The sequence below is a fragment of the Festucalex cinctus genome, chromosome 13 (genome assembly GCF_051991245.1).
Source record: "Festucalex cinctus isolate MCC-2025b chromosome 13, RoL_Fcin_1.0, whole genome shotgun sequence".
Classification (NCBI taxonomy): Eukaryota; Metazoa; Chordata; class Actinopteri; order Syngnathiformes; family Syngnathidae; genus Festucalex; species Festucalex cinctus.
The window spans coordinates 2,043,214-2,064,951 of NC_135423.1; the positions used below are offsets into that span (position 1 = coordinate 2,043,214).

At 39.8% G+C, this 21,738-nt stretch overlaps 1 protein-coding gene across 9 annotated transcripts in view; it reads right to left on the minus strand.

Moving 5' to 3' along the window:
• LOC144033094 (dehydrogenase/reductase SDR family member 13-like) overlaps nucleotides 1–21,738 on the minus strand; it is a 55,537-nt gene extending 33,799 nt beyond the window's left edge. For 3 of the 9 annotated variants that reach the window (XR_013287872.1, XR_013287875.1, XR_013287873.1), the window contains exons 1-6: nucleotides 21,492–21,738; nucleotides 20,837–20,955; nucleotides 20,553–20,676; nucleotides 19,796–20,122; nucleotides 15,732–15,961; nucleotides 2,672–2,877 (exon numbers count right to left, since the gene is read on the minus strand). Coding sequence is in view for 2 of the 9 variants with exons in the window: in XM_077540914.1 (XP_077397040.1) it covers nucleotides 15,699–15,961; nucleotides 19,796–20,122; nucleotides 20,553–20,676; nucleotides 20,837–20,955; nucleotides 21,492–21,615 (957 nt within the window). In the remaining 7 variants the exon portion in view is untranslated. Of the gene's footprint in view, nucleotides 1–2,563; nucleotides 2,878–14,886; nucleotides 15,962–19,795; nucleotides 20,123–20,552; nucleotides 20,677–20,836; nucleotides 20,956–21,491 lie in introns of those variants that run through there. The other 6 variants (XR_013287869.1, XR_013287870.1, XR_013287871.1 and 3 more) reach the window with 4 other exon arrangements.

The window sequence follows — 21,738 nt, forward strand, 5'->3', positions numbered from 1 at the left end:
ACTTCTCTATAGAGCTTTTCAACTTTCGTTCTCTTATAGACCCTTTCAAAGTTTGTAAACAATGTGACGCAATTTAAAGGGCGGGGCTTAGCTGGAGGCAAAAACACCTCAGTTGGCGTGCGGTTCTAACACCGGTCAGCATATTTTCACAGAAAGTTCACGTCGGAAAGGACGCGGAAAATGGCCATTTGAGTTAATATGTGAGTAAACTGACTCCCCACAACCGTGAATGTTACTTTAAGAAGTTAACTCTGACTGATGGGACGATATTTACTGACCCGTACGCACTCACGCACTGGATAGACGATTTAATGGGACTACGCACCGTGTAAATCTACCTTATAGAAAAACTGAGCGTTTATACTAAATAAAGATAAACTGAAGACCTATAAATCATTACATGTCTACAACTAACTACGTCTTGACTGGACATGTTCAAAATTTCGAATATACCAACTTGAGCGAGGACTTTTGTGTCGTGCGGTCGCAAGTGCTGCCAAGTCAACGACGGGGACAGAAGACGAGGATATACGAGGCATGGACCTCTCCTACAAAAATTTGACAAGTTATCGGAACCATTGTGGGGGCTTTTGCCTCGACCAAACTGAAACATACAAGCTAACGTTTGGTTAGCTAGCGGTTAGCATTCGTGCATGTAGCATGTAAACACTGACTTACATGTAAAAAGAATCCCACAAATAATGACTAACTTAAGTCATTTCAATCACAACTAATTGTAGCCCACATCATTGTCCAGGCTGAAGCTGATCGTTAAAGCTTACCTGATATGAAGCGTGCGCTGCAAACACGAGCATTGTTGATGATGACGATGTCCTTTCGCCTAATCGCGTTTAACCACTGGCAGACGCTGGGATGCGATAGAATTTCAACTTTTTGTTTGTCCACAGTTCTGGCAACCAAAAACACAACAAGACGACATTTTCGACAGACAACCAGCGTTGTTTACTTCTAGCTGCACTTCGTTGCCTCCAGCGGTTGTTTTTGCCTCCAGTAAACACCGTGACGTCATCGTGACGTAGGCCATGAAAGGGTCTATAGTAGGGGTGTTAAAAAAAATCGATTCGGCGATATATCGCGATACTACATCGCGCGATTCTCGAATCGATTCAATAATCGCTAGAATCGTTTTTTGTTTTTTTTAGGATTCACACCTTGAGCATGGAAGAATGTTATATGAACGGAACATTAAGCCTTAATATTTTATTTTAATGCTGTTCAAACATGAAACAGATTACAACCTCTATCAGACTGAAATTTCAGATAAATAAATAATACATTTTCATATAAATCTTACACTCTACAAGCTTACTGATTAGTATTTTCTAAATTTGAATGAAAAAAAAAATCGCAACAATCGACTTATAAATTCGTATCGGGATTAATCGGTATCGAATCGAATCGTGACCTGTGAATCGTGATACGAATCGAATCGTCAGGTACTAGGCAATTCACACCCCTAGTCTATAGTGAATCAAGATTCTCCATTTCTAATAACGTATTTGTTGTAGTCAACTTTCTGATTACCGTGACTGTAAACCAGCAATTACTGAATACGCCATTGTGAACCAGGAGCTAAACGTCTTCGACCTGTCGGTAATACGTCAGGCTAAGTATTTTTTTTTGGAAGGTCGCACAGCGGTGTGGCTTATCTTTTTCCCAGGAACAATACTATTACAGAGCACCAAGAGCTGCAAACCTGCTAACCCACCCTCTCACCCCCACCCTCATGCTGTGCACCCATTAAGGCAGAGTTAATTAAACCACAACTCATTGTCTCAGCAGGAGCGTAAAAGGTGGATGAGGGAAGGATGTGGGAAGGCGGGGGGGGGGGTACTACCACTGCGCATTTAACAGCCCTTTTCACTATATAGCGCTCAGCTGGCGGTCACCCTTCGATGCACATGCTTCACTCTTGTCCTGTGCTGCTTCTGCTCAGCGCTCGGAGCAGTGCTCATTTCCAAATGTGATATGTCGATAGGACAAATAGAAAGTGGGTCTTCTGCATCGAGAGCAATTGTTGGATTCTTAGAAACTGTGCGTGCGTGTGTTTAAGGCAGGGGTGTCAAACTCATATTAGCTCAGGGGCCGCATGGAGGAAAATTTATAACTTAGTGGGCCGAATCGGTAAAATAATGGTATTTTTAGTAGATTAATTTTGATATATTTTAAATATTGCGCACAAGTAATACACGTAAAAAAAATAAAAAATAAAAATAAGCATTTATTAAAGAACGAAAACTAATTAAAAAAAAACTAACAGACCCCACCTTGAAAACTAATTAAAACTAACAAAATTTAAAAAAACAAAACTCAAAACAAAATAAAAACTAAAAAGAAAATTTCCAAAACTATAATAACCCTATTGCCATATTACAAATAAATTGGTTTATATAATGTAGCATTTTTCTAAATATGCAAAAGCACAAATAAATTATTTGTACAATTTTTAGGACAAAACAATTTCTCTTCATAACATATGTGGCCCTTGCGTCCTTCTGATTTTCTGTATGTAGCCCTCAAATGAAAAATTGGTCCGACATTAGGCTACAATTTCTTTTTTTTTTTTTTTACTTTACAAAGCTGTCTCACGGGCCTGATTAAACCCCTTTGCGGGCCTGATCCGGCCCGCGGGGCCGTATGTTTGACACACCTGGTTCAAGGGGTGTCGGCTGGCTCCGTCCATCTGGCTGCCATCCGCACAAGGTCATCAGGCGAATAGGTGAGATCGCAGCAGCAGGCAGCGCCGATTCAACAATTGAGCCTCTCTCGCCATCTTGCCAGTCATCAAATATGCACGGCTGCCCTTACCTGCTGCGATTCCATTACGCTGGCTGCCTGTACCAGCACTCACAGTTTCTGCGGCATATTAAACAGAATAATAGAACAAATGCTCCAGGGAGAGAGCAGCCTGTCAATCTGAGCTAAAAACACAAAAGCAGAAAATTAAAAAGGCCTGTGGCTAAACCGATTTGGGGGGGGAGGGGAGTCTACAATCATGTTTTGTAGAAAGAAACGGAAAGGTAAAAGAGAGTAAATATCCTTTAATTATAAAGAACACAGCCACACAAACTCCAAAAGGACAAAGAAATGATGGAGATTACATCTGAAATGATAAAACAAAATTGAGGCAGTGTGCTTTGTCCCCAGTGTGTGATTTATATATAAGAAAAAAAAAATCTACAAATGAAAAACTATAATAACCTACCTTATAATGTAAAACCTACAAATGTGCTCCTCTTCCCTAAGGACACTATTTTTCATTTCAGGTCGACTGTACTTTGTTTATCAGTTGGTTTGATGTCAACTTTAAGACCAAACCGGGGCATTTCCGTAGTAACTCAGATGCCTTCGGTGTTCGTCTGGGGAGAAATATCTGAGGAGAGCATCTATGAAGCCGGAGAAGCGGGTGATGTTCACCCTCATTCTGGCAGACTCCAGAGGAAAATTCAATCTGGTCCTCTGCTTGCAGAGATATTGGGAGACTGAGTGAGGCGTACAGATAGAAGTGCATTTTTATTTATCTATCTATTTATTTCTTTATTTATTTATCCACATTTGTACTTCCTTTTCTGGAAAATAACACTGGGGTTTCAGGGACTTCATCCTAACAGGGTGATGGTGTTTATGTGCTGAGGTTGGATCCCAAAGCGCAGGCACAAATAAGATTTTGACTGACTATTCACATCGAGAGGCGAGGAGCAACGAGAGCTGCACACAGGAACAGAGGTAATAATCCAACAAAGACGCACACCTTCTCAGAAGGCTACCACAGACAGTGAAGCGATCTGATTGGCTGTGACTAAGTCCATCCATCCATTTTCTTGACCGCTTATTCCTCACAAGGGTCGCGGGGGGTGCTGGAGCCTATCTCAGCTGGCTTTGGGCAGTAGGCGAGGTACACCCTGGAATGGTTGCCAGCCAATCGCAGGGCACACAGAGAAGAACTTGTAACGAAGTAAAGGATTAAAGATTGACATCACATAGCTCCTGACATCACAGTTGAAACTAGATGCTGTTACATCAATTCAAAACAGACACTTGTATTCTACCATGCACATTGGTCAATTGCAGGGAAAAAAAAACAGTCATGCTGATCATGGAGAAAGAAAAAAAAAAAAAAAAAAAAAGTCTCCCCCAATGTGAAAATATAGTTGACATTATCAGTCAGCCAAAGATGACGAGCACTCTCTCTCTATTCCCTCGCTGCACCGAAGCACGGCAAATCATTTTTAATAGTCATCATCTTGATGGTTCATTACGTTTAACTATCTCTTCAAGAAATCCGCTAATCCAATGGCTCTCCTATGGCCTCAGGCTATGAGCTCAGCAAGGGAGTGTGTGTGTGTAAGGAGGGATGTGTGCGCTCATTGTAAAATTACCAAGTTAATTGTTCTGGTGGACAAGATCGTCAACAGCAATTGGATGTTAGTTTAGTTGAAGTGTTGATTTCCTGTACATTAATCGCTTATGTAAGAGAGAGAGCGAGAGAGACGTTATCCCGATCTACTGGAAGGAGTTGTCCGGTTTATTTCCTTCACTAAACTCTCAAACAACGATGAAAAAATGTCTGCGCAGGATCAAACTTTGTCGAAGACCACACACTCCAAAATGACCAATGTTCTCCATTGTTGTTTTTAGCCAAAGGCTACCTATAGTGTTTTCAACAGAGATGTTGATGACACCAAGCTAAACCACAAATGAAGACCCTGGGGTGGAGTTTAATGTCTAATTGTCTTCATAAGCATGTGGTGAAAACTGTAAATACAAAAATACCAAGTCAATCGCTACACACACTAACGTCAACACAAAGAAGAAAAAGTGCATCGATCTCATTACAACGATGATTCAATGAAAATAAACATCAATATCCATGCTAGCAAGTACAAATTATAATAAAATGAAACTTACGGCATTCCTGCCTGATAATTCTACGTGGATGGCGCTGGATGGTGTTTAGGCTCGGCAAATGTGTTCTCTCTGTTCGTGCAAGATGGCGTCCCGGAAGTACGTCATCGAAGACCGGAAGTACGACATCAGAAACCGGAAGTATGTTAAACGATACTATTTTTCCTTCTAACATAAATAAAATTGTTAATTACCATCCAAACACAAATCATTTTTATATAACGAACATGTATATATATTTTTAACATTATAGTTTAAAGCAATAAACTTATTTACATAAAAAAAAGCCGTGGAGGCAACACACTAACAATGGGTAGCTCTGGGTTGCTAATCGTCCATGCGTTTGTTGACTTAGGCCGTTTCTCAATATCAAGAACACAGAGTACGTTCTTGTGACGCAACGAGTAATAGAACATACTTCCCAAGCACGCATATCTCAATGAATTTGTACTACTATTTATTTTTTTATTTTTTTTATTTTTTTTATTTTTATTTTTTATTTTTATTTTTTATTTTTTTTTCTTAAAAAAAAAAAAAAAAGAAAAGAATTTGTACTACTATTTCGATGACACGAAATTCCCGGATGTCGTTGTTTTTTTGCTAGCTTAAACCAAGGATGCATTGGTTTCTGTTTGGTGTAAGGCTTGGCTGTGAATGTATCCCAAGATGCATTTCGTACTTCAAGGAACGAATGGCAGCGGGGGAGCATCACGTTTGTTCTTCGCGTTCATTGCTACCCCCACCAGCATCACGTTTGTAAGTACAGTATTCCTCCCCTTTTATGTGCGTAAATAACAAATAGTGTAAACGTGTAAAGTAAAACTTTATTAAATCTAGTCCTTTTTTTTTTTTTTACGTATCTTAGTTTCGGCCGTAATTTGGTCTGTTTGTTACCATTGTTCCTTGTTCACATTTCTCTCCCTGGGGTTGCCAGCCCCACGAAGAAAAACTCCCAGGCTTCAGACCCCTTCCTGTCTGTTTTCATTCCCTATTTGGAGGACAAGTAATTTGGGGCAGAGAGACGGGAGAATAGATGACCACTGCCTCCTGACCTTTTCTTCCTCAATTTAAATCCCCTACACTGGGCCCAAAGAGTGTGACAATCAGGCTACGCACAAGTGACACCCTCATCTGAGAAGAGCCTAGCCACGCACACTATCAATGTGTCAACAACTATAGGTGCTGGATAGTTGAAGGGGGGGGGGCACTCTGGTGAAAGGAAAGGTGGTTTCAGGTCCTCATTCTTATCGTGCTATCACCAGTTATCCATAAAGGTAGGCTACTCATAGCCTGACTAAGTCCCCAAAGTTGTGAAATAAACGACCCGTGTTTCCCATTCCTATGGCCGTTTGTATCACATTAGCTCAAACAGCACTCTCAAATGGGCTGTTTCAGCAGGTCGGTTTTACACGTCACTAGCTCAGTGCGAACTCCACCCTCACAAATTTCACGTTGCCTTTTGACCGATTTCCATGTTGTTGTTTTTTTATCCTGTCTCGTTGCTAAACAACGTACTTGGTTACAACTCCTTCATGGACTCCATCCAAGTCCATTTCTGCTTGTGTCATGTCTGTGCAGAATTTGAAGGGAATGAGAAGAGCTGCTTTCATTTGCTGCAAAGCTAGTCGGCTGTGTTCATAGGACAATGGCGTTTGAGCGTTTTATACGCCATTGAGAGACAAGGGGGGGGGGGGGGGGGGGTGAAAGAGATGTGCTGATAGGGTAGTGGGGCAGCTAGAGGAAGGGGTCTACTTTCAGGGGATTTGCAGTAATTATATGACAAAATGCTGGCGAGTCTCGCTGGGTGCACAGCACAGGCACACGGGTCAGGGGACAGAGCACTCTGGGCTGGGTAATTTGTAAATGTCATTCAGGTGGGGTCTTCTGTTGGCCAACATGGAGGGGAGATGAGTGGTGGAAAGCTTGGGGGGGTTTAGGGCGTTTGTGTCAAGGAAGGAGCTGTGTCGTCTTTTATCATGTAGATGAATTCTACAGCAGATGTCAAGTCCCCTGTTTCTTTTGTCGGCGATGGACTGCTTTAGATATTGCCACGTGTACAAAATGCTGCTGGACAAACGATATGACTATTGTGATATGACTATTATTAAACATGAGTATGTAAATATGGATAGGGGAAAGAATACATGTGGGGGAAAATACAAAACCCCAGTTCAATTGAAGGCAGGACATTGTGTAAAACATTAGTAAAAACACAATACAATAATTTGAAAACATTTTCATCCTATATTCAATGGAATACGCCAAACCCTATGAAATTTTTAGACTTGACGAAACAAGGGGGAATTGAACGGAGACTAGAAAAACTTAAAGTTAGATTTGACTTTATTGATCCCTTTGGGATGGCTCCCTCTGGGAAATTTGTCCCCACATTTTCAAGCCGGTCCCCACAATGGTAGTTAAACCTGGGAAAACACGCGTGGATGGGCCCCACAATGTAGCAAAGACACACCACACACACACACACACACAGTCAAACAAATGGGAATATGTATGTATGGAAGGCCAGCATGCTTACTAGGGATGTAACGATAAGGGCAATATCGTGATACTGTGATATTAAAACTGGCACAATATCGTCGTCGTCACATGTTCACAATATTTAAAAGGAACACATCTGTTAAAAAAGTCAGGTTGATTTCCATTTGGACAGTTCGAGCACCCCCTAATGCCTACTTTATTAGTGCAATTTAACTTTCATTCGGGATGTTTTGGCCTTCTATGCTTAAAATCTATGCTAATTGTCAGATAAAGGGGAACCTAATTTGCTTGTGGAGCAATCAATGTGTGCTTCCATTAGCAAGTAAGTGCCTCAATATTGTTATTAAGAGATTAGAGGTGGTTTATATGCATTGCTGTTATCTGCAAAAGCTTTTTTTTAAGTATGAGCTTCTTTTTTCTTACAATATTGCGATCTTTTTTAAATATCGCCAATCCGCCCACAATACCGTGATAATTACAATATCGTGACCTTCATATCGTGATAATGTCGTATCCTGATGTTTGGATATCGTTACATCCCTAATGCTTACTAAATTATTATTTTTTTGACCCAACTTGTTTTTCAGTCCAGCTAGGACGCCTCGTGACCTCAATTATTAGCATAGCAAAGCACATTCCTGCCTGCACCGAATGGACTTTCAGCACGCTGATTTTTGCAATCTTCCATCACATTTAATCAGCTTTATCACCCAACAGCGCTAAATGTAAACGTGCACCTCGCATCCCGGGGCAAATACAATGTAACTGGAGTGCACTGCGCATTGTGCAACACAAAAATACTATCCAAAAGCAGGACTTAAGGTGATGCCAGCACCGAACATTTTGAACACTGGTCCACACCAACACCACCTGGCTATCATCACACTATTCAGGATGAATGAACTCACAGATTCACCCAAATATACGCTTCAGTAAACACAGACAATCTTCATCCCATACGCTGATTGCTTTTCTTGCTCACACAAGAAATCAGCAAGAAGCGTCGACATGCCCCTTCCCTTAATACTGGTGACACTGTTTCTGTTTGGTCGAGATGGTGCATCGTAAGCTGTGATGATGTGGATTCTGATGGCCAACGTGCTTCATCAGCCGGGGGCTTGTTCTCAGCCGCATAGCTTTGTTTATTATGTGGAAAACCATATGAATGTGAATTACTATTGAGAAGTAGCTACATCAAATGTGTGATGCGAGCAGAGGAATAGAAGAAAAATACATAAATAAATAAATAAATAAATAAATAAAGCCTCTCGTTTCAAAAATTCTTTGCCCTCAAATGTTATACCAAAGCTATGGGTAATAACTGCATTTTATGACGCAATAGTGCCTCGTCTCCCGGAGGTGGAAGATATTGATGTAGACCAGGGGTGTCAAACTCATGTTAGCGAAGGGGCCGCATGGAGGAAAATATATTCATATATTACTACCAAGTGGGCCGCATCACTCACTCATTCACACACGTCAGCTTCTGTGAGTGAGTGAGTGAGTGAGTGAGTGAGTGAGTGAGTGAGTGAGTGAGTGAGTGAGTGAGTGAGTGAGTGAGTGAGTGAAAAAAAAAATAATAATCCGTGCGTGCTTTCAAATTGCCACGGGAGTGATGTCACGCAGCTGACACGTTCGCCCTGCCCCCTTTGCGACACCCCCCCAATCGCGCTCTGTGATTGGCTGGAGGGTTGTAAATACTGTCTTTCCACAGAAATGTCCCGCTGTTTACAAAACAAACACAAAATGGCAAAGTACAGGCTGGGGAGGTGGGTGGTTTAGGACAAAATTACCACCAAAGATTAACATAAACCCAGATATGTAGACTGAGAGAAAGTTAAAGTGTGTACATCCTGTATTTAAAAAGTGCATTTTCCTGAGTGAATCCGGCAGACAGCCCCTTTAACTAAAACTAATGAAAAAACTCAAATTCAAAAAACAATATTATTACCGAAATAAAAATAAAAACGAAAATGCTTTTAAAAAAGGAAAACTAACTGAAACTACATTTGATGTTTACAAAACTAACTATAATTATAGCAAAAATGTCTTTCGTTTTGAAAGTATGTCACACAGAAGTGATGTCATCAAGCAGCATCCAATAGAAAAGCACCAAAAGATGACGTTGCTCCCATGGTGTGTGTTTTTTAAATATTGCGCACAAGTAATACACATTTAAAAAACAAAAACAAATAATAATAATGCTAATACTGAAACTAACTAAACTAAAACTAAGCATTTTTAAAGAACTAAACTAATAAAAACCACCATGAAAACTAATAAAAACAAACTAAAATGAAAAATTCCAAAGCTTTAATAACCCTACTGCCATATTACAAATAAATTGCTTTATATACTGTAGCATTTTTCTAAATATGCAAAAGCACAAATCAATTATTTGTACAATTTTTAGGACTAAACACAATTTCTCTTCATAACATGATGTGGCCCTTGCATCCTTCAAATTTTCTGTATGTGGCCCTCAAATGAAAACGTTTGGACACCCCTGCACTATGGCAACCCCGAACTAGATGAGCCAAAAGTCACAACTACAACATGATCATCATCATTATTATTAATTATGATTAAATAAATGTATCGTGAGTTCTAGCTGGAGAAAACAAGTAAGGAGCAGACGAATAGTGGCCCTATCACCTTTTGTTTTCCACTGAGGTTTGTGAAATTTTTATTTGGGTCCCAGCGAGCAGATCTTATTCTAGCCACATGCTGTCAATCTTGAAGCCACTGCATAGTAAAAAGGGGAGCGCGTGTGCACACCTCTCACCCCCCCCCCCCCCCAACAGCTCCCTGTCGCTTTCCTGCTGCAATCCAGCCTGCGCTTGCCGCTCGCTGCTGCTCATGCCGTGACACTGAGAGGGAATTTACATTTTAATAGGCCGCCGTTCCCCATCTCCGAATGAGGGTATGTGTTCGGATGAACAGCAGGAAACTCAGCCAGCTGCCCAAGTTTCCAATGAACCCTCCAGACAATCGCTGGGCCACAGAAAAAAAAAAAAAAAAGATATTTCCAGCCAGTTTTTTTTTTTTTTTTTTCTGCAGCATACTGCAACACACATAAACATTGAAATATGCATTTTACTTTGAAATAGGAAAAAAACTAAACAAGATACTGAAGATATTTTGCTGTGTGATTTGGTGCCACCTTATATATATATATATATATATATATATATATATATATATATATATATATATATATGACTTCAGAAGTTATGGTCACACTTACATTGTCACCTAATTTTGAGTCGCTAATAAACTGCATGCATGTTTTTGAAATGGCGATGTCAAACTTGAGCTATATATAAAGATGACTTTAATTCATTTTTAATAGTTGAGTTACAATATAGTATTAATCCCCTTCGCTCTCGCGGGTCATTTCTGTCGCATCTCCACTATGACAGCACAACAGTCCGCTGAACCGCTTCAGGCAAGCAATCAAACTGCAGCCCCTCACCTCTTGCAATTAATGACTATTGAACATGCCAACAACAATCAACGCTAATTCAAATGTGTGCTTATTAACACGGGTTCAACGCTTATCAAAAAAGCAGTAGGGAGTGCGTCATAGTGGTTGACTGTGTCAATAAGTCAATAGTAAGTCAAATATTTGCCCCTGGCTATCGTTTTAATTCAAGCACAGCAACCTACAGTGTGTCATTTTGTTGGTAAACTACCAGAGAGGTGCAGTGGGATTTTAAATCCACTCGCCGCCATTTTCACAGAAGCAATCCCGGCTGTTTTACTGGATTTGGACTGATTTTGCAAGGCCCACAGAATATTGTATTCAATTGCTATAAAATCATGGAACCTACCAAAAGAAAGATTAAAATCTCTTCTTTCATCAGGAAAAAAAAAGTATGTTTCTATCTGTTTTCGTTTTGCAGCAATTAGCATTAGAAGAGAGCTCAGTTTCATCAGTTTTCACAAATCTATTTAAAATTGTAAGTAATTGAGCTTTTTTTTCTACATGGCCCTGGTTGATCTCATTTGCTCTGCTGCCACCTGCTGGCCGTTTGTGTAATAACTACCATTTCTGCAACAGTTCTTTGCAGCTGAGAGGCTGAATCAAAGCCTTCTGTATGCTCTAGCATTAAAAAAACAAAAAACAAAAAAAACGTATAAATACGTCTTTGGGACACTTACAACATAAAAAACGTATTTACATGTTATTGGGAGCTAATGAGTTAAGGTGTGATTGTGTTAAACACTGAATAGAATCATCATAACGCTGATTAAAACACTGGCATTAAAAACTTGCTCTCTGACACAGACAGTGTGAATTAATGTAACAGGCCAAGTGCTTTAAGGCATTTTTTTTTTCTTCAGTTAAATCATTGAACAGGACTCCCCCTATTGCATTGCTTTTTTGTCATCATGCTTGTATGGCCCCAAAACAGTCTGACCTGGCCTACAAAAACAGCGCATCCCCCTGGCTCGCGTCCCAGACTGCTGGAGGCCAAATTCTGATTGACAGCTAACGAACAGACCAAATCCCCAAAGTATTGACATCAGCAACTTGTTCCCCATGAAAGGTGCCAAACACAGATGAGCGGCTCGGTCTGTGACCCCGACGAAAACGGCAATCCCAGCACGACAAGCGACCCAACCGCCTTCATGTCTCACGGCCACCCAAACGACCGACCGCATGCTGTGGACAACGCCAACGTCGTCAATGAATTGATCAATAGCTCAATAGCGGCTGTCCTTTCCAAGTTTGTGGTGGCAAATTGGGTTACACTTGCGTTCTGATTCCTCTCACTGGTTGTCACTGTTGGAAGGTGTTTTTTTGTTTTGTTTTGTTTTGTTTTTCCAGAGATTGTCTTGATTTTGCGGTAACTGCCTACATTACAGTACATTGACTTCTGGTGATGAACGTGAAAATAAGAAATTGCAAATGTAGTCTGTAACTGTTAGGGCTGGGACGATCCACTTCTGTCACGATCCAGTCCGGATCCCGATACATTGGTGGCAATCCGATACATATTTTTTTGAACTAGACAGTCAAGCAATCTTATTGGTTGTGGCTAGACATGTGAGTACTAGTACTGACATGGAATTCTCTGATTAGCTGTTAACCCAGTAATTACAGATAGTTCCTGACATCATATAGCATAAAAGATCCTTGACATCACATAGCCTAAAACTAGTTGAAACTGGATGCTGTTACATCAATACCCAAAACAGACACGTAAGGGGTCGTGAACTCTGGCGCACGGTCATGAACTCTACTCAAACTTAACCCATGCGTGACCCCCAGACGTGAGACAAGACCCAAACGTTACTCGCATGACTCGAGTGGATGCGAGTCTTCGAAAGCGGCCCACACGTCGCAACCCGGAACCCGAATCAAAGCTGATGTGCAAAAACACGGAAGTCGGAAGTCCCGCCTCTTCCATGGCATATACCCCGTATGATAGGATATGTCAGACTCTTTTATGTGTTCTATAATTTGCACCCGCTTGTGGCGTTACTTTCTGTCGAGTTGTTCCCTTTTCGAAGTTCACTTTAAACACAACAAAAGCTCTATTTGCTTCCTTAATTCGAATTAGTCTTTGCTTATAATTCAATATATTTATGCGTGCGTGCGTGCGTGCGTTAGTTTTGGTGGGGTGAGGGAAGGGGTGCCCAAAGGGGGTCTCACACAATTAAATAGAAGATAATTGTCTTTATTTGTTAAATTGGTCTGCTGAGGCCAAGGAGCCATTTTGCCTCGATTAGCATATTGAGAGCAGTCAGTGATTCTGCAAGTAACATATACTGCACGGAAGAACAAAAAAAAAATCATATGCAATGAATGGAATGCATGTAAACGACTTCATGCATTACATTAGTGTGACTTTCAGCCTGCTGTGTGGCAATCTCACTGGAGAGGCTCAGCATTAGAAGAAAAAAAGAAAAAAAAGATAGCATTTAATGTCATTTGATTTTAATAATCATTCATCATGCTATAATTCAATAATAACCTTTGCTCATATTCAAAAAATGGTCCTCCTCTTTTGCCTGCTTTCATTCCCCGACCGAATGCTGAGTTGTAAAGCTGATGCATTTCATTAATTGAACCATTTGAGCTCGGAACTCGCGACTGGTGAGCACAGTGTGAAATCATGTAGTTATGTCAAGCATAATTGCCTGTTGTCATCAGAGCACAATTAGGACACCAGCTGCTATGTAAGGAATTAACATCACATAAACGCTAACAGCAGCAGTGTTTGTCCAACAGCTTATTAGTCGGCTTTCCAATTTGCTTGATGCCTGATACCGTTTTTCCCTAATTGTAAACATTTTGAAATGGTTATTGATATTGGTCATTATTTGACTCGTATTTTATATAGTGCCAACCAAGCAGTGCTGACATCATCCAAATTCTGCATCCCGTTAGCGTCCGCTGTACAAAACAGCAACAAAGCGGGTGACAGAATCAATAACCACGTGAAGCAGCAGGTTACTGACATAATAATAAGCAAAAATACGCTTATGTTAGGGGCGTGCGACTGGTTTTGATTTAAATTTTAAAAAAAATATATGGAAGTGCATTGGTACATAAGCTAATGAATTTGTCTAAGTAGAAAGAAAAACGTGGTTTAAAGTACATTTATTGCTATCGGACATAATATAATAATCATAACTTTGTCAGACTGGAGCCAACGCATAACTCGGGGGCTAATAAGTACGGGGGTGTTATATATAGGATACACTAGTATCTGAAATATTTTCAGCATGCAACAAAGGAGGAACGGTTTATGGGATGATGGCAATAGACCGCTCAAGATTGAGTGTCCCCGACAATGGGGTTAACTGAAAAAAAGTCTCCACAGGAACGTCCTACTGAGTAATTACAAAACCACCCAGATGACTTGGCTTTCTTGCCGACCCCTGTTAATAATCATAATGAAGACGAATCCATAGGCCTCTTAGGTTAAGGTCTTCGGGACCCTTGCTTCAATGAGGGGAGGGGTTGAGATTTGAACTGCTGTTACACTACTGCCCCCTTGTGAACGAATGTTTTGTTGCATCCAAGCAGATTAATGCGGAGTACTGATTTCAAGGACAAAAGAAAGTAGTTTAGTCTGCTCTGTTTAAATAATAATACTGAAAAGTTGTTTCCCTTAAATTATGAAACCGTTTTTTTTTTAAAGTTTATTTTATTTAAAGGACAATGTGCAGTTAAAAAAAAAAATGGCTGTACCAGATGAAGCACTGTGCTTCCATCTGTAGTCCCCAGATAAATAAAATAACAGGACAAAGTTAAAATTACATACAAACGCATAGTACAAAATGCATAGTGCTGTGCCATCAAACTACAAGTCGTGTAAAAGTGCTGAATTTTAAAATGCCTTAATTATAAAATTGTCTATAAAATTGTTATAAGCACACCTCTGCAGAACACTGAATCCGTATTAACGTATAAGAGAATTAAAAAATAAAGAAATATGGACCAACTTACAACAAAGAATAGCTTTATTAACTGTAACAGAAAATATTTAAAGTGCATCGGAAATTCAAAAATAAAATTTAATCCTTCATTAAACTATAAACATTTTTTGACTGACCATTTCAAACCATATGATACGGAAAAATAAAATTACATGAAATCAATGAATAGTAATACATTCAAACTGATCACCAACATTAACTCTGGAGCACAATATAGCAAAAAAAAACAACTTTAACCTGCAAAACAAAAATAAATGAAATAATTTGTGCTGATTTTTTTTTTTTTTTGCTGTGTGCAAGCGCGTATCCTCAGTGCAAACAAAACCCCTACACCACCGAGCGAATGCTCCCTGCGCACACTCTGCCAATAATGAGAGCGCCACTGCCCCCTAATGTAGTGGAGGTGCAATTGCACTTTATTCTCGTTCTTATTCTTTATACTAGGACAGTAAAAAGAAAAAGAAAAAAAATGAAAAAGCATGTTCCCCGAGGTCAAACGCGCCAGATGGAGTCTCGCGCCTCCCTGGGGGGCCCGTCCCACTATTTGAGAAGCACTATGTTAGTGTGAGCAGGACTGCTGACTGACCGTAAAAAGATGTGAAAATTGTGATTTTTTTTTTTGATTTTTTTTTTTAATTGTCAGGGAGCCCATTCCATACTTTGTGTAGCTGTCAGTGTGACATAAATTTGTTGTGAATTTGTTGGATATTTCATGAAGACAGAGTGGATTTAAGTTCATTTAGATAAAAGGTTAATAAATGGGAATTTAAGTATAAGAGAGTAAGAGAGAAAGAGAGAGGCACGATCATACAGAAAGTTCATCGTGTGAATCCCGTCAACCTCTCACTCACCTCCCACAGCTTCTTTGCCAGGGCATCATCTCGCCCTTTGTGTCCCGCCTGTTGCAGAGCACAGCTGGAAAAGTAGCGCCCGCTGAGAGTCTCGATGCCCTCTTGGAGGGCACAGTACAGGGTGGTCTGGGAGCCACCCTCGGGGTCCAGGAAAAAAAGCTTGGCAAAGGGCATTATCAGGATCTGCTGCCACGGGCTCATATTGCGGCATAATTCGGTGGAGATAATCCCTGTGAAGAACAGAAATTATCACATTTTGCAAACTGATTCAAAAAAAAAAAAAACTCTTCAACTTGCTCTTCAACTTAGACCAAACTTTTTCATTCGAGGGCCACGTACAGAAAATCCGGACGACGCAAGGGCCACATCATGTTATGAAGAGAAATTGTGTTTCGTCCTAAAAATTGTACAAATAATTGAGTTGTGCTTTTGCATATTTAGAAAAATGCTACAGTATATAAACCAATTGATTTGTAATATGGCAGTAGGGTTATTATAGTTTTGCAATTTTTCATTTTATTTTTTTTTAACCCTCGTGCATTTTGCTTAGCCAATTATGTAAATTAGGTTTTGATTGTGCAGGGGGGGGGGGAAAAAAAAAAAAAAAAAAAAAAAAATGAGCCACGGTTTTGGAAAACTGGGGGACCGTCAAAATGCGAGTGTGCCAACATTTCTGAGCCATTGCATGAGGGAGATAACAATCATAATTACGCTGGCATCGGATTTAGCCAACCGCGTAACATTAATGTACATTATAAGTGACATTTTTGGACCGATTGGACACTGCATGTATTTTATTGCAATTTCCGTGATTTCTGCATGAAATCCTTCTATGGACATTCCTCGACGGTGCCATGGGCATGAGAAAGATTTTGCACCCCAAATCCACCAGGTGGCGGTAGAGGCCAATTAATGATTTTCCTTGCAAACGCCTCACTGATTCCAGCACACCATATTCCACACAGACTTATTTCTTCGTGCTTTTTACTGATTGTGCATTCGACAGGATGTTAGTGGATGCGCGTGCACGTTAGTGGGCGCGCGTGCGTGTTCGTGGATGCGCGTACACGCGCGCCACTTATATTTTTGTGCAGAAAAAGGTATTGCGAGCTATTGACTTATGTTTCGTGTTGGGATATGCTGTTTTTTTGTCTGCATGGACGTGGGAAGCACGTTCCCTAGTGGGAGGGGTCGAATGGCAATGCTCGTTGTCGTTTTTATTCCCCAAAATGAGCCACTGTTAGTCGTTGCAATACAGCGGTTTTCCTCAGTGTGTGAAGGCTGTTATTTATTTATTTTTTTCTCTTTCTTCACTTCAGAACTTCAGAATTAATAGCGTGCATATTCCACACGCATGCACAGTTCAATCATCCATTTTGAACAGCCGAGCATCGACATTTGCTCGCCAAGGCTGCAGGGGGCAGGCGTGCCATTGTGGCCAAACGTGCGTGCAACGTGGAGGTGACGTATTTCCCTTCGTGCGTTCTTCAAAACATGGCAAGGAGCATGGATCGGTGAAAACAATAAGCAGAAGGGATAAGACAAAACAAAAAAAACGTTTTTTTTTTGCAACTTATGAAGTGTAACATGTAACGGTTGTCGAGATGAATTCCTCGTCGGTTATCTTATCTGGCCGTTGCATTTCTACGTGTGAAAGTGCTAAGCTTCGATTTTTATTCGGCGAGTTTGTATTCACAACAACGTGCTAACGTGCTAAGAGGCTAACGTGCACGAGACATGAGCTTCGTGGATCTCAGGAAAAGAAAGAAAAGAACGGCGATCGGACACACAAAAAGCTGCAAATGCAAGTTGGCAAGTAAGTACTTCTACAAAATAAACATAAACGAACATATGAGCACGTCCTGGAATGCCGCGGGGGACGTGTAGCTTCCGAACGGTATGTAGCTCGTCGCTGTGTTGACTTCAGTTCGCCGGATACAATTGGATACAGGCGATGTAAATTTGTCCGAAAAAGACGCACGATTTCCGGGTAAAGTAAACGGACGGATCGGTGTAATGGAGCTTTTTCTTTCCGTTATTTGTCCGGAACCGTACGTCCTACGGGGAAAATTACACATATCTGACACATATCTGGAACCGTGAGCACAAGAGATACGTGGCTCGTTGAAGTGCGACGCCGGATACGGGGGTGTAAATCGGGCCTTCCTGTATCCGAAAAACAAACACAATTTGCGGCTAAAGTCACGGAGGGGTCCCGGTGCCGCTCCGGAGCCCCACAAAAAGTACTTTTTTCCCCAAAGTTTTCTATCAAAGCTACCGTGTTGCCTGATGCTCTAACTATGTCATATGAAAGATTCAAATTTATTTATTTATTATACATATATACAACACAGTTAATTTTCTTCATAATCTATTATTTGGCTTCTGTTGTCCTATGGCGGGGGGAAATAATAATAATAAATAAATATACTATATTTATGCATAGTTTTGATGCCAATGAACATTTTGGGTGGTTGAAAGAAAAAAAAATATTAAAAAATGACTTAGTTATCACACCTCAAAGTAGAATTACTTATTTGGCTAAAATTTACTTTTCCAGGGTGTTTTGCATTAAATTGCCATTGTCAAAAAATTTGGCATGCATTGAAAAAATTGTTGTTATAACTTATTGCCTTATTCGAAGCTCTAATTATGTCATATGAAGTATTAATTTTTTATTTATTTTTTATACATGTATACAGCACAGTTCGTTTTCTTCATAGTCCATTCTTTGGGCTTGTATTGTCCTAAGAGGGGGGAATACATAAAAAAAAAAAAAAACTTCATATGTATGGATAGTTCTGATGCCAATGAACATTTTGAGTGGTTGAAATAAAAAAAAATGTTAAAAATTGACTTAGTTATCACACCTCAAAGTAGAATTACTTATTTGGCTAAAATTTACTTTTCCAGGGTGTTTTGCATTAAATTGCCATTGTCAAAAAATTTGGCATGCATTGAAAAAATTGTTGTTATAACTTATTGCCTTATTCGAAGCTCTAATTATGTCATATGAAGTATTAATTTTTTATTTATTTTTTATACATGTATACAGCACAGTTCGTTTTCTTCATAGTCCATTCTTTGGGCTTGTATTGTCCTAAGAGGGGGGAATACATAAAAAAAAAAAAAAAACTTCATATGTATGGATAGTTCTGATGCCAATGAACATTTTGAGTGGTTGAAATAAAAAAAAATGTTAAAAATTGACTTAGTTATCACACCTCAAAGTAGAATTACTTATTTGGCTAAAATTTATTCTTAGAGCGTGTCACTGATTCCAAGGCACAAGGGTTAAATTAGTTTTCAGGGTGGTTCAGTTAGTTTTTATTAGTTTCAGTTCTTTAATAAATGCTTAGTTTTATTTTTGTTTCAGCATTAGTTTAGGTTTTTTTTTTTTTTTTATGTGTATTACTTGTGCGCAATATTTTAAAAAAACACCATGGGCAAATAATTTATTTGTGCTTTTGCATATTTAGAAAAATGCTACAGTATATAAACCAATTGATTTGTAATATGGTAGTAGGGTTATTATAGTTTTGCAATTTTTCATTTTAGTTTTTATTTTGTTTTGAGTTTTTTTTAAATTTAGTTAGTTTTAATTAGTTTTCAGGGTGGTTCTGTTAGTTTTTGTATTAGTTTTAGTTCTTTAATAAATGCTTAGTTTTAGTTTAGTTAGTTTCAGTATTAGTTTTAGTTTTTTTATGTGTATTACTTGTGCGCAATATTTAAAAAACACCATGGGCGTCACGTCATTATTCCGGTTTATATCAAAATAAATCTACTAAAAATCACATTTAAAATAATCTCCAACTCATGCATTAAATTAATTACCAAAGACTAAAATGAAGGACATTTTTGCCATAATTATAGTTAGTTTTATTTTAGTTAGTAAAACTATCTCCAAACATTTTTGTTTTTATTTTAGTTAAAAGTCTCATTCATAACTCCAAGTACCACTGTACTTGGATAAGAGTTCAGCCGCCGTGATTTTATTCAAATGGGAGTAAAAAAAAAAAAAAAACCAAAGATGACAGTGGCGCGCACGTACGAGCTTCACTAACCTGGGTGGACGCTGTAGCACGTCACTCTTGAGCACTCCAACCTGTTGGCAAGTTCTCTGGTGAACAGCACGTTACACAGCTTGCTGTCGCAGTAGGCCTGAAAGTTGCGCCAGATCGAAAGGTCTGCCTCCAAACCTCGTTTGGAAGCCATCAAGGAGAAATCAATGTCGCCAAGCCGGTGGAGAAGAGCGGACACGGTGACGATGCGGCCGTGTCCACACTGCTGCATTCGCTCGAGGAGAAGGTTGGTGAGCAGGAAGTGACCTAGATGGTTGACCCCAAGCGCCATGCTAAAACCATCCTCTGTGCATCCAGAACCCATCAGACCTGAAAAAATACACAATGCAGTGAAAAATCGGTTGAAAAAAGCATGATCGTACGTCCCTAATTGCAATTCAATTCATGTTGGACACATTAGGAGGTGCAGTAGTTGCAGTCCTCACGTCCATCAGTTGGGGTCACTCTTGGACCAGCAATTCCAGGTGGAGATGAAATGCCCAAAAAATGTTTGAAATGTTCCAAACAAGCCACACATTTTGTTGTGTTGATATTTTTGACCTATAAAGCTATGACAAAGTTCTTAAGCATTTCAAGTCTAGTGTTGTTTTGGGGTTTTCCTACGCAAATGCAAAATAATTAGATAAAATATTCACTTTTTAATGCTATAATGGGCTAAAATAAGTGTATCTTTAAAGAATAGCGCCTTTGTAGACGGTTCTGTGAAATGTGATCATTTGATGTACTCGATCAATCTTACCAGCATTGTTGATAAGAATGTCCACTCTGGGCTCAGTTGTCAAGATGGTTTGAGCAAAACTGCGAACAGACTGAAAACTTGCAAGATCCAACTGCATGAACACAACCTGATTGTTCCCACTCTCCTGTGAGTGAAAATCCATTGAAGCTTGATTAATTTGACTTTCGATCGACACTGTCAAAATATTAAACTCTCAAAAGTACATTAAAGATCTCTTAATATGAGTGCAATTCAAAGTAAAAGTATGTTCAATACTTGCACGTAAAAGTGTAGCAGCTCCTTACTTGGCGAATGTCAAACACGGCAGCTTCAGCTTTCTTCTTGTTACGGCAAGCTAAAATGACCCTGGCGCCTCTCTTGGCCAATTCCAGAGCTGTCGCTTTGCCAATACCAGTGTTGCCGCCTGAAAGCAAATAACACTTGTTACAACCACATAATAACGTTGACAAAAAAAATGTTGTGCCCTAAATACGGTGAAAGGGAAATCCTCCACATTTCAAATACCAGATACGCCGCAGAGAAATCAACGTATTCAGGCTATGAACACAGAGAGTGTGGCAACGTAAGATGGCCGCCAATGCACTTTCGGTGGTTGTATTGATAGTATGTGCATTGCAGTTTATCCAACCATCCACTAGGTGGTAGTAAAGTATCATTGTTGGTTGCTTCGGCTTCAATAAAAGGAACACGTCAGTCAGGCGAGTAAACTGCATTGACATACACAGAGAGCACACATCACTCACATCACTAAATGCGTGACATTGAACTTTACTCGATACGTGGTAGCGTAATGCCCTAGCAAATCTGTTTAAAGTAGCGTCCTAAACAGTATTCGCGTTAAAGGAAAACAAATGAACTGCTTCCGGTACATACTGTGTACAATTCCATGTAGGAAAAAAAAAAAAAAAAAAAAAAGACACTTGATTACGGAAACGTTACCTGTCACGATGGCTGTCTTCCCCTTCAGCTTCACGGGACTCAAGCACCTCACCCCCCTAAATACGTAATAATATAATAAGACATAGCAGGCGACGACTATCGCCACGAAGCCCAGCAGTGCCATCGCCACTGTGTGGTACTATCATATGATTGGACAGCCGAGAGTCCATACACGCCCGTGTAAGCCGTTGAAGTCACAGGGCGGCCATCTTGCTCCTCCCACCTGGCGGGCACACTACCGTATAGT